This window comes from Cebidichthys violaceus, unplaced genomic scaffold, assembly GCF_023349555.1.
Source record: "Cebidichthys violaceus isolate CVI_PGR_0920_01 unplaced genomic scaffold, fCebVio1.0.p SCAF_43, whole genome shotgun sequence".
Classification (NCBI taxonomy): Eukaryota; Metazoa; Chordata; class Actinopteri; order Perciformes; family Stichaeidae; genus Cebidichthys; species Cebidichthys violaceus.
In genome coordinates, this window is record NW_027176628.1 from 1,817,891 (window position 1) to 1,830,345 (window position 12,455).

The following is a 12,455-nucleotide window of genomic DNA, read 5'->3' on the forward strand; positions in this document are numbered from 1 at the left end:
AAAGGCTAAAATTAAGGGCACGGGCGGATCTGAATTGGTTGGTTTACAGAGTCTATATCTGCCTGAATAACCTGGTGGAGGGTAGAAAAACACGCTGACTATGATCTCCCTAGTATTCCCTATAAGGATAGACCACACCAGACACCAAAGAAACCACACTGCGAGGTAAATGTAAAACAATATATTAATATAACTCAAAATTCACTCGGCATACAAACAACAAAACTAAAATAACCGTGAGGCTCCCGCCGTACTTCGGCACAATAAAGTAAACATTTACAAACGATCACCACAAAGCCCGAATCCCATTAGTTCAGAAAGTTCCTTTAAGTAACGAAAAATAGTCCGATGACAAAAAAAACAATCCGCCGAGGCAAAGTCAATAACCGGCGGATGCGTGGCGAGACGCCGCGGTCCCTGTATCCACCGAACCCGCGCTACCTCACCACAGCTCGTCCCGATGGTGGCCCTCTGTGCCGTTCCCAGGGAAGACTCCAGCCTGATAATCCCTTAAAGTCTTGATTCGGATCCGTGGCTGAGCAATCGCCGGCAAACGGTGCTCTCCTGAGTCCACTGAACGGAGCTCGCTTCCTCCAGTGTGCGTTCACAATCTTCCCTCGCGTCACTTCCCCCCGACACAATTTATACAAAACACCGGTCAACACAACTACAACAATAACAATAACAGATCCTATTTATATCCTGTGTTAAAAATACTGGCAACTAATAAGATGACAGTACTTTATATAGGTGAAGGAACGTAACCCACAGGTTCCCCATTCACATTAGCTGTAGTACTTTCTCTAGTACTGCTGTACACCGTAGTACTTTCTCTAGTACTGCGGTACACTGTAGTACTTTCTCTAGTACTGCAGTACACCGTAGTACTTTCTCTAGTACTGCGGTACACTGTAGTACTTTCTCTGGTACTGCGGTACACTGTAGTACTTTCTCTAGTACTGCGGTACACTGTAGTACTTTCTCTCGTACTGCAGTACACTGTAGTACTTTCTCTCGTACTGCAGTAGACTGTAGTACTTTCTCTCGTACTGCGGTAGACTGTAGTACTTTCTCTAGTACTGCGGTACACTGTAGTACTTTCTCTCGTACTGCGGTACACTGTAGTACTTTCTCTAGTACTGCGGTACACTGTAGTACTCTCTAGTACTGCGGTACACCGTAGAACTTTCTCTAGTACTGCGGTACACCGTAGAACTTTCTCTAGAACTGCGGTACACTGTAGTACTTTCTCTAGTACTGCAGTACACCGTAGTACTTTCTCTAGTACTGCGGTACACTGTAGTACTTTCTCTCATACTGCGGTACACTGTAGTACTTTCTCTAGTACTGCGGTACACTGTAGTACTTTCTCTCGTACTGCGGTACACTGTAGTACTTTCTCTCGTACTGCAGTACACTGTAGTACCGCTCCACTCCTCCACCAATCACAATTCCTTGGGGGCGGGCTCTTGTGGTGCCTTCAGGTGCTGTAGGAAATCTCTTATATGAAGGTTTTTATTTGACAAGTTTACAAATCAAAGTCACTGAAGTGACGACATGTTTGAAACAATATGAAACTAAACACGTTTAACATGAAATATCAATAGAACAACATTAAAGATCAAGTTGATGAGATGAAGTTAAAATGTGAATGAAGTCTGTTATTGATGACTTCATCACTTCAGATGTTTGAAGTCCATCATCTATTTGTCTGTAATGTGAACACTGATCTTTGATCTTTCTTCTTCTTCTCTTCTTTTAAAAGCGTCACATTTAAAACACGTCACATGTGAAAAGTCACTCATCTCTTCACATGTGAAGTGTAAGACAACACATGTACAACAACATCTACTGAAATACTTTGAATGTAAACTACTTCAAACAAACTCTCTCCAGTGAAGAAGCTCATGAGATAAGGTTGAAAGCTCTGGTAAAGGTCATTTAAAGGACTTTGATTCAAGACGTATTTAGATGTGATGAAGTCAAACATCACATGTATCTATTTGAACATTCTATCTCCTCTCAACACTTAAAGTTCTCTTGAATAAATGTGTTTGGATGAAAATGAAAAAGCTCTTTGAACAACATGAAGACATTAAAGGTGTCATGAAGTTTGTGTTCTTCTCGTTGGTAGAAGAAGAACAGACTCACGGACACTTTGAGTTGAACATGAGGAGACGTGTTTATTCCACTTCAGAGATAGTCTTGATAAGAACACATCTATGTTCATGTGGAGAGAAGAGAGGCTTGTAATGTAGTGAGAGCTGCTCTCTCCGGGGACAAGGAAGACATGATGTTCTGTTTGGACACATAAGATGTACCACCTTCAAGAATGAGAGGAAGCTTGTTGAAGTCCATCACTCTGTTCAGAGGATTGTTTCATCAACCTCTAGCCAGACTGGACAGAGAACACTACAAACAGAACCCTGAGGAGAAATTCCTCCCACATTCTGCTGACTGACATCAGCTGTGTGTGATCCTGAACACACGGAACTATGTGGTCAGAGAGAACGTTCCTCTAGAGGAGGAGACTCTGCTCCTCCAGAGAACACAGAGACACTGAGGAAACAGAACCAGAACTGAACCAGACCCCAAACCCAGGATACAGAGGTTCAGTGAATGTGGTGTTGAAGGTGTGGAGGTGGATCAGTGTGTCAGAGGAGACTCTGTAGAAGGACAGAGAGCCAGCAGGACAGTCCACATACACTGCTACTCTACCAGAGGAGGAGGAGGAGGAGGAGGAGGAGGAGGAGGTGATGTCTGTTACTGTCTTATTGTGACAGACAGAGTAACGACCATCATCAAAGCACCACAGACTCCAGGACTGATCATTCTCTCCAAACCTACACTCTCTACTGTTTCCTTTCCTTCTGATTCCTCTGTAACTCACTGATATAATAACGTTTCCTCTCCACTTGACCTCATAGTAACAGCGACCAGTCAGACCAGTTCTACACAGCAGCTGACGATAGTCATCAAACCTGTCTGGATGATCAGGATATGACTGATCCTTCATCACCCATGTCACCTCCCTGTTGTTGTCAGACAGTTTGAGGTGTCTGTTCACTGTGTTTGTGTCGAGTGTGAGTTCACAGGAGTCTGATGGAGAGAACAAGACACAATACAGCTGCAGTTATTCATCTGTTTGATGATGACATCAGAGATGTGAATGAGTGATGTCACAGTTTGAAGACGCTTTGTTCTCATGAATCAAATTCAAAGCACACTCACACTTCCTCAGACCCGGTCTGACCCATCGGACTCCAGCAGGCTCCGCCCTGAAAGGAGGAGGGGGGTCAGAGCAGCACGGACACATGGACATTACATCCTGTCATCACAGAGCTTTGTTCTTCATGTTCACATGGAGCACTTATGATTCATCAGGATCTCATGTTCTTTGACTTCAGAGGAGCTTCTTGTGATGGGCCCATGACGACGGCTCATCTCGTTCACTTATTCATGATGGATTATTATCAGGGTTATATTATTATATTCATAGTCGTGTCTAACATGATATCAAGCAGCTGTTACACATCAATGCTTTCTGTCATCTGTCAACTTGAGTCTCTACCTTGTTGATGAAGTCATCTCTGCACTTGATGCTAATCAATGTACTTGCAGTATTTTCAGACCTTTCCAAAGCCTTTGATACAGTAAACCATCATATTTCAGTGGAGAAGCTGAACAAATATGGATTCAATGACATGACAAACAAATGGTTCAAAGTATGTCACTATTCAATCCATTGGTTGTGGAAGCTAATGCTGCTTTAATGCTACAAGCTTCACATTCAATAAACCATCTTTCAATATAAAACATCCACTTTTATTATTTTCAGTGGAATAAAATCATACTCCTCTTGGGCCCGAGCGCCCCCACTAGTGGGGGCAACGCATTCATCCAAACGTTCATCCACTCATAACGTGCACTCATCAGTAAGGAGTAGGATGACGTCATAGCTGCTCAAACTGCAGCTCCTGCGCTACAAAGTCATCTCAGCTGTTTGTACAAACTCCAAACACAACATGTGACAAAGCTACGTCTAAAACCAAGAACCACGATCCACACAGCGCCCCCTAGGCAGTCCCACTCCACACATTTATGACAAGAACGTTTTGAAAAACTCATTCAATGCTAACAGCCGTTAGCTCCGGAGATCGCTAGCGACCAGACGGCAGCCATGTTGTTCACATTCCGCTACGACACAGCCTCGCAGTTTTACTTCCTAAACAAAGCCTCATAATCATAAACCACATCATAAACCAGCTCCTTACTTTGAGATGTTCTGCAGCAAAACTACATATGAATCCGTTCATGTTTACTAGCGATGGGTCCGGCAACACCGATGCGTCTGCGCATGCGTCGAGCTCATAGTGAAACCCCATGTCTTCTTCTTCTTCTTCTTCTTTGTTTAACGGCAGCTTGCATCCGTTTTGTTGCATTACTGCCATCTTCCGGTTTCAATCACTTCCTATGTTCACAACTACTAAACTTTCCCCATCAGTCCCGTTGCTCACATAAAGTGAGTAAAGCACCTTCTTCCCTGATTACTGGATCCCCACTCCAGGATCTCATTCAGCTCTCTTCCTCTCAGCCCTAGTCTTTGCATTTCTCCCAGCATGCCCCTCCTTTGTGAGCTGTGTCTACTGCAGGAGGTGATGACATGTTGCACAGGTTCTGGTGCCTGGCAGTGCTCACAGAGACCGGTTGGATGTTTCCCTATCATGTGTAGTGTGCTGCGTAGATTGCTGTGTCCTGTTCTTCATCTTGATGTTGTAACTTCTTCTCTCCTGTTTCCTCCCCTATATCCTACACTGCTCACTTTACTCTGAATTGAATGTAGGCGTCTCCCCCTCGTCTCCTGGTTCCAGTGTTGTTGCCATACTTTGCCATACAGACCGGATATCACTGTGACACAGACTCAGATTCTCAGAGATTTTCAGATTGCACTAATAATAATAATAATGCAGTAATAATGTACATCTTACTGGACGGGTACTTTTACTTTCTGCACTTAAAGTACATCTTGCTGATCATAACATACTTGACTAAGGTTTTGAATGCAGGTATTTACTGGTAGTGGATTGTTTCATCAGTATTAGTACGTTTACTGCAGTGAAGGATCTGAATACCTTTTCATCCACTAATTACTTGTCAGTGATTGAAGTTGGGCAAACAGTTCATATAGAAACAGTGGTTCCTAACCCTGGATCCAGATCCTTGAGCGGGTCCAAATTGTTGCTCATATTATATACAACTCCATGATATCTCTTCTGTAAACACACCAGTATGATTAAATATGATCACATCATGTTTGAATCAATTCAGATCAAAGAGCTTCTTTGAGCCGTTTGACTATCAAACACACATTGTCTGTAATAGAATGATGAGTGAATTTAAATCAATCTGAGCAACTTGACTCCATTTACAAGAGAAACACATTTTGAATTATTGTATTTCAAAACCCTATTAACATCGTTTGTATTTCATCAGCCTCTACAGTCTGAACACTTTACAAAACCTGTCAGACAAATGTAGAACATGGTGAGTAGTGGAGTAGTGTTTAGTGGAGGATTGAGAACCACCTCTAACAGACCTAGGGTCTGTGTCACAGTGATATCCGTCTGTCCGAAGACGAGGACTGTAACCAATAGATGTAGAGATACAACGGAGACTGGCTCCGCCCACTTACTGTCAAACAGAAACACTGTGAGCGAGCAGCTAAAAGGCTCACGAGGGCGCAGAGTAAAGGAACGTTTCTAGAGAGTGAGTTTTGCTGGTGGAGTGATGTAAAAGCGCTCGTTAAAGTAAAATACGAGAGCGGCTGTTTGATTTGTGTGGATCTCATTTGCGTTCTCGGATTTTGACAGTGATTTGCCTTCATACATCTCCCCCATTTCTACCTGCAATGCCGGCACCGATGTTGTTTTAAAGGCCCCACTACATATTCTTCATGCTTGTATTACATCCAGTTTCCCCAACAAGGTTTTAGACGGCGACCTATATGCCACACATCCATAGTCTAGAGCTGATCTTATCAGACCCATATATACAGCTTTCAAAGCAGCCCTGTCAGCTCCCCACTCTGCTCCCACCAAACATCTCATTACATTTAAAAGCTTTTTACATTTATTTACTATTTAATCAATATGTACATTCCAGGTGAGCCGAGCATCAAACCACATTCCTAAAAATGTGTACGAGTCCTTTTCAGCTCTTTACCATATAAATACATCTTGACCTCTGTTCCAATGTTCTTTCTTGTAAAGAAAAGGGTATTTCTTTCTTCCCCATTCCAATGACCACTGTTCCACTCTTTAGATTGTTTCCTGCATTCCTACCTCTTTTCCACAGCGCCCCATCATCTGCAAATAAAGATCTCCCTATATGTTGTCCAACATTTTCATACACATCTCAATCATGATTGAAAACAATGAAGGACTAATCACACTTCCTTGTGGTGTTCCATTGTCCACCAAATGGCCGACAAACACCTTCCCGCTCTCACTTCTGTAGAGCGACCAAACTAAACATCTTGAACCCATCTGAACATTTTACCCGATACTCCTAATCTTTTCATTTTGATTAAAAGTCCCTCTTTCCACAGTAAATCATACGCTTTTTCCACATAAAAAAAAAATGCTACCACTACCTCCTTATTCACTTGTGCCTTCCTCACCTCTGCTTCTAGAAATGCTACTGGATCCATTGTTCCCTTCCTTTCCTAAAGCCACTGTGATGTTTTGACCTAAGATTCCTTGTTTCCAGATAATATGTAAGTCTTTCTTTGATCATTCGCTCCATGATTTTACACATGTGTGAAGTCAAAGCTATTGGTCGATAGTTAGATGGATTGGTGGGATCTTGTCCTGGTTTCCTGGTCGGTATTATAACTGCTCGTTTCCAAAGTCCTGGTAATTTTCCTTCCTGCCAAACTTTGTTATACAAATGCAAAATCACCTCTAATGCTACATCAGACAGATGGTTCAACATGATGTATCAGAAACCTGGTCTTTACCTGGAGCAGTTGGACCTGATTTACTTATGGCCCTTTTTATGTCTTCCAAAGTGAAGGAGCATTAATTGCATCGTCCCTCTCTCCATCTGCTTCCAACAATTCTTTATTTGCTTCACTTGTTCTGTGTCTTCCACTTAAACCCTCCTCTGACATATTTCCAGAACTATGGCGCTCAACCAGTGCTTCAGCTAACATTTCTGCCTTTGCTTCATCACCGTTAGCCACCGCTCCACCATTTTCCAATACTGGATACCCTCACTCCCGTTTTACTCACTCATTTCTTTATCATTCCCCAAACTTGGTTAATTGAAGTGCTTCTCCCTATTGTGTCACAAAATGATCTCCAATACTTCCTTTGAGTTTCTGTGATAGTTTTCCGTACTACTGCTTGCATTCTCTTGTACTCTTGTATCCATCTCCCGGTGGACCAGCTGAACTTCTAAACTCACCTGCATTTGATAAGTATCTTGTTCTTGCTCTTTAAACTGTACTTAGGCCTGTTTTAAAGTAACCTGCTTTGAACTGTCTCGATAGCTGTACTTAGGCCTGTCTCAGTGGCCTCAGTTGTGAAGTGCTGTCTGAGTTTCTGCTTGTTTGAAACGGCTTGTTTGATCAAGCCTGGTTCACTGATTGCAAAGGAGGAGCTTCCACTCCTGGCAGACAATGAGCAATCAGTAGATAGCTGTACTTAACCACTGCTGGAAGCGTCTGGCAAACAAAGGCAACAGGCCGACTTTTTCAAGCCCGACTTCGTCAAGCTAAGACTTCTCGAGCGTGTACTACCATGTGTTTGCATCCTATTTCTGTCCGGTCCTCTGCCCGGCGGTCACGTAGACATTGGGCAGCTTTCAGGAGCCGCGACCCCACTAACCTCATCTATCCTACTCTCTCAGCTCGGGGCGAGCAAGTGGTGGCGGGGGGGCGATGGAACTGCCAGTCGGCAGTGCCGAAAGCTGAGTTCATCTCGGGTTACGCTTCCTTGCTCTCCCTTAACTTTCTTGCTCTAACTGAGACCTGGATCACACCAGAAAACACCACCACACCCGCAGCTCTGTCAGATGTGTACTCTTTCTCTCACACTCCCAGAGCTGCGAGGCGGGGTGGTGGTACTGGCCTGCTAATTTCCCCAAAATGGAAATACTCTCTTGTCTCTGGTCCTCAGTTCTCCCCGTCCTCTTTCGAATTTAATGCTGTTACTGTCACTCATCCAGTCAAGCTCACCATTGCTGTTGTGTATCGCCCACCAGGGCCTCTTGGTGAGTTCCTGGAGGAGCTCGACACATTAGTCTCGCACTTCCATGATGATGGCTCGGCGCTCATCCTGCTCGGTGACTTCAACATCCAGACCGATAAGCTTGAACCTCTTCTTTCATTCCTCTCCTCCTTTGACCTTTACCACTCTTCTTCTCCTCCTATCCACAAGGCCGGCAACCAGCTGGACCTTATCTTCACTCGGCACTGTTCTACTGCTAACCTCTCTGTCACTCCCCTCCAGCTCTCCGACCACTATTTCATGTCCTACTCCCTCTCCCTATCCTCTGCTCCATCACTTCCTCCACCTACCCACATGGTTTCTACCCGGATTCATCTCCGCTCCCTCTCCCCTGCTGATCTTTCCGCTTCTGTCACCTCTGCTCTCCCTGACCCTGAATCCTTCTCTCTCCTATCCCCTGATACTGCTACTGATCTTCTCCTCTCCACCCTAACTTCTACTTTGGACAAACTCTGTCCCTTCACCTCCAGGCCTGCACGCCCAACTCCACCTGCCCCGTGGCTGTCGGACTCAGTGTGTACTGATAGACGGAGCCTAAGAGAGGCTGAGCGTAAATAGAGAAAAGGCAAACTCCCGGAGGACCTTCTTAACTTCCAAGCTCTTCTTTCCACTTTTTCCTCCTCTCTATCTACTGCTAAAGCTGCGTTCTTCCGCTCTAAAATCCTAACCTCTGCTTCCAATCCTAAAAAACTCTTTGAAACTTTCACTTCACTCCTCCAACCCCCACCCCCTCCTCCTACTTCCTCCCTTCTCCCTGATGATTTCGCCAACTTCTTTGACAAGAAGGTAAACGATATCAGATCCTCCTTCTCTCAGCCCCTCTCTCCCTGTCCAATCCTGCCCCCACAGCTCTCCCTCCCATCTCCACGCCCCATCTTACCCTTTCTGGCTCCTCTCACCCCTAACGAGGTCCTCAACCTTGTTACATCTAACCGCCCCACCACGTGCTCCCTTGACCCGATCCCTTCCCCTCTTCTTCAGTCTATTGCGACTGAACTCCTTCCTTTCCTCACCCACCTCATCAACACATCTCGTTTCAGGATGCTTTCCCACGGCCTTCAAGGCCGCCAGAGTCACCCCCCTTCTGAAGAAACCATCACTTGACCCCTCTGATGTCAAGAACTTCAGACTGGTTTCTCTTCTACCCTTTCTATCCAAAACACTTGAACGTGCTGTTTTTAACCAACTGTCTTCCTATCTCCACCAAAACAGCTTTTTGGACCCTCACCAGTCCGGGTTCAAAGTGGGTCACTCGACAGAGACGGCCCTCCTTGCGGTGACAGAGTCGCTTCACGCCGCGAGAGCTAACTCTCTCTCCTCTGTCCTGATTCTCCTGGACTTGTCTGCGGCGTTTGACACTGTGAACCATCAAATCCTCCTCTCATCCCTCGAGGGGATGGGCGTCTCAGGCTCTGCACTCTCCCTGTTTGCATCCTACCTGACGGGTCGATCCTACCAGGTGACCTGGAGGGGGGCCGTGTCGGAACCACGCACGCTGACTACGGGGGTTCTGCAAGGGTCAGTTCTGGGCCCCCTTCTCTTCTCGCTCTACACAACATCTCTGGGTTCTGTTATTCGCTCGCATGACTTCTCCTACCATTGTTATGCCGATGACACCCAGCTGGTCTTGTCATTTCCCCCCGGTGACACCCAAGTGGAGACGCGCATCGCTGCGTGTTTGGCTGACATCTCGAAGTGGATGACGACACACCACCTCAAGCTCAACCTAGACAAAACTGAGCTACTGTTCCTCCTGGGGAAGGGTTGCCCGCACCGGGACCTGTCCATCACCATTGATGATACCGTGGTGACGCCAACTCGGACCGCGAGGAACCTGGGTGTGACCCTGGATGACCAACTGTCATTCTCGGCAAACATTTCATCCGTTACACGCTCCTGCAGATTCCTGCTCTACAACATCAGGAGGATTCGTCCCTTCCTGACTGACGAGACGGCGCAGGTTCTCATCCAGGCTCTTGTCATCTCCCGCCTGGACAACTGCAACTCTCTACTCGCGGGAGCCCAGGCGTCGGCCATCAGACCTCTGGAGCTTGTCCAGAAAGCCGCAGCTCGCCTGGTGTTCAATCGCCCCAAGTTCTCCCACACAACTTCCTTTCTCCGTTCTCTACACTGGCTACCTGTAAGAGCTCATCCAGTTTAAGACTCTGGTACTAGCCTACAGGGCAGTGAAAGGAACAGCTCCTTCCTATCTCAAGGCCATGGTCAAGCCTTACACCCCCGCCCGACCACTTCGCTCTGCCGCCTCGGGGCGATCGGTTGCCCCGTCGCTCAGAGGTCCTGGCGGCCGATCGACCCGGTCACGTCTGTTTTCTGTCCTGGCCCCACAGTGGTGGAATGAACTTCCCACTGACGTCAGGACAGCAGAGTCGCTGCCCATCTTTCGGCGCAGGCTGAAAACCCACCTCTTCAGGAAGTGCTACCCTGAGCCTTCCACTTAGCGCTTATTGTTTTCATACTAGCTTGTTGCACTTATTGTATTCGTATTACTTATAGCACTAACTGTTTTTCTTGTTTCTGCCCTGTACTTTGGCTCTGAGTTATGCTCTGCTTCAGGCTCTTAGATGCTTGTTTGGAAAAGGAAATGTACTTATGACTTCTGGTGACTAGTAGTTCTTTTGATTACCAATGTTGAATGCACTTATTGTAAGTCGCTTTGGATAAAAGCGTCTGCTAAATGACTGTAATGTAATGATGTAATGTACTCTATTACATTTTTGAAGTGATGGGTGTTTTTTAAAAGCTCAAAAGTCTTATTTTGTTTCTTTATGACCTCACTGCACTCATCATTCCACCATGGAACTAACTTCCGCCTCTTTGTACTGTTTCTTCTTATAATCGTCTGATTGGCAGCTCCAATTATTGCATCTCTCACATTTTCATGAAATATTTCTGTATCCTGTTCTCCATCTATATCTTTAAAACTCGATTCACTAGTTTCTCTAAACTGATCCCACTGAGCCTTTCTGCTGTATCTTCTGAACCCACCCTGCTTCCACTAGCTACTCTACAGAAAATGGGGTAACGATCACTTCCAACAGTAGAATGCTTCCATAACTCCCACACACAAATACCTGCCAATGACCGTGATGCTATTGTCAGGTCTAAACTTGACTTAATCCTTGTGGAACTCCCATCATTGAAACATACCAGTCCCAAGGAGTCCATCACATCCTCTACTATCAATCCATTCCTATCAGTCTTTTCCTCCCCAGGGAGTACTATGGGCATTCAAATCACCACACCACATGACCCTTCTTCTGTCTAGTCCCTTTATTGCCTCCAATGCTTCTGATTCCAATCGTTGACACGGATTGTAGAAATTCACCACGACCAAACTTTCATCCCCTATCCACACTTCAACAACTACATCTTCTAGGTCTTTTCCTTTTTCTATCTCTCCATAAGAAATTCCTTGCCTAACAAAGGTAGCACTTCCTCCCCCATTACCCCTTCTCTCTCCCTTCTTATGCACACATATCCCTGAATCACAACATCTAAGTTTGACTGAAGCCAAGTCTCTTCAACACACATTATATCTGGTTCATCTTCTAACCCATTAAGAAAAGCTTTACATTCTTGGCCATTTGCCAACAGACTCCTTGCATTCCACTGGAGAATTAACATGATGACTGATCCTGTGAACACCATTCTTTGTTTAACTGTTCCTGTTTTTGAAGCTCTTCCTGAACAGCCGTCCCAGTCACCCATGAATATTTAAATATCTTGCTGCACTCTTTACTATTATTTCAATCTTCTCAGATCTCCCTTTTGCTTGGAATGTGCAGTTAACTACTTCAGCCATGAAATACACAAAGCTCTCCTTATTTATGATTAATATATTCCCATATATAATATATTCATATATATTCTCATCTCCCCTTTGCGTCTTTGTCACACGTTGTTCATTTGACTGTTGAGTTGGTTCCTTCCTTGATATATCTCCCCCCCCTCTCCCCTCTACTCTCCCTCTGGACCATCTTTGCTGCTCATATGATATATTCATGTTCACTTTTATCTGCTGCTCTTCCACTGCCTTCTTCCTCTCTTCACACCCACCATAGGCCACACTATGTGCACCTCCGCAATCTGCACATTTGAGCTCTGTCCCGTCCTCACATTCCCCATACTCATGTTCCCCTCCAC

At 45.3% G+C, this 12,455-nt stretch overlaps 1 protein-coding gene across 2 annotated transcripts in view; it reads right to left on the minus strand.

Annotated features, from left to right (window-relative positions):
- Positions 1-1,501: 1,501 nt before the first annotated feature.
- LOC137886368 (NACHT, LRR and PYD domains-containing protein 3-like) overlaps positions 1,502-12,455 on the minus strand; it is a 74,560-nt gene continuing 63,606 nt past the window's right edge. For both annotated transcript variants that reach the window (XM_068728820.1, XM_068728824.1), the window contains 2 exons: positions 3,232-3,278; positions 1,502-3,099 (listed from right to left, as the gene is read on the minus strand). In XM_068728820.1, coding sequence (XP_068584921.1) covers positions 2,519-3,099; positions 3,232-3,278 — 628 coding nt within the window. In that variant the 3' untranslated portion in view covers positions 1,502-2,518. The remainder of the gene's footprint in view (positions 3,100-3,231; positions 3,279-12,455) is intronic.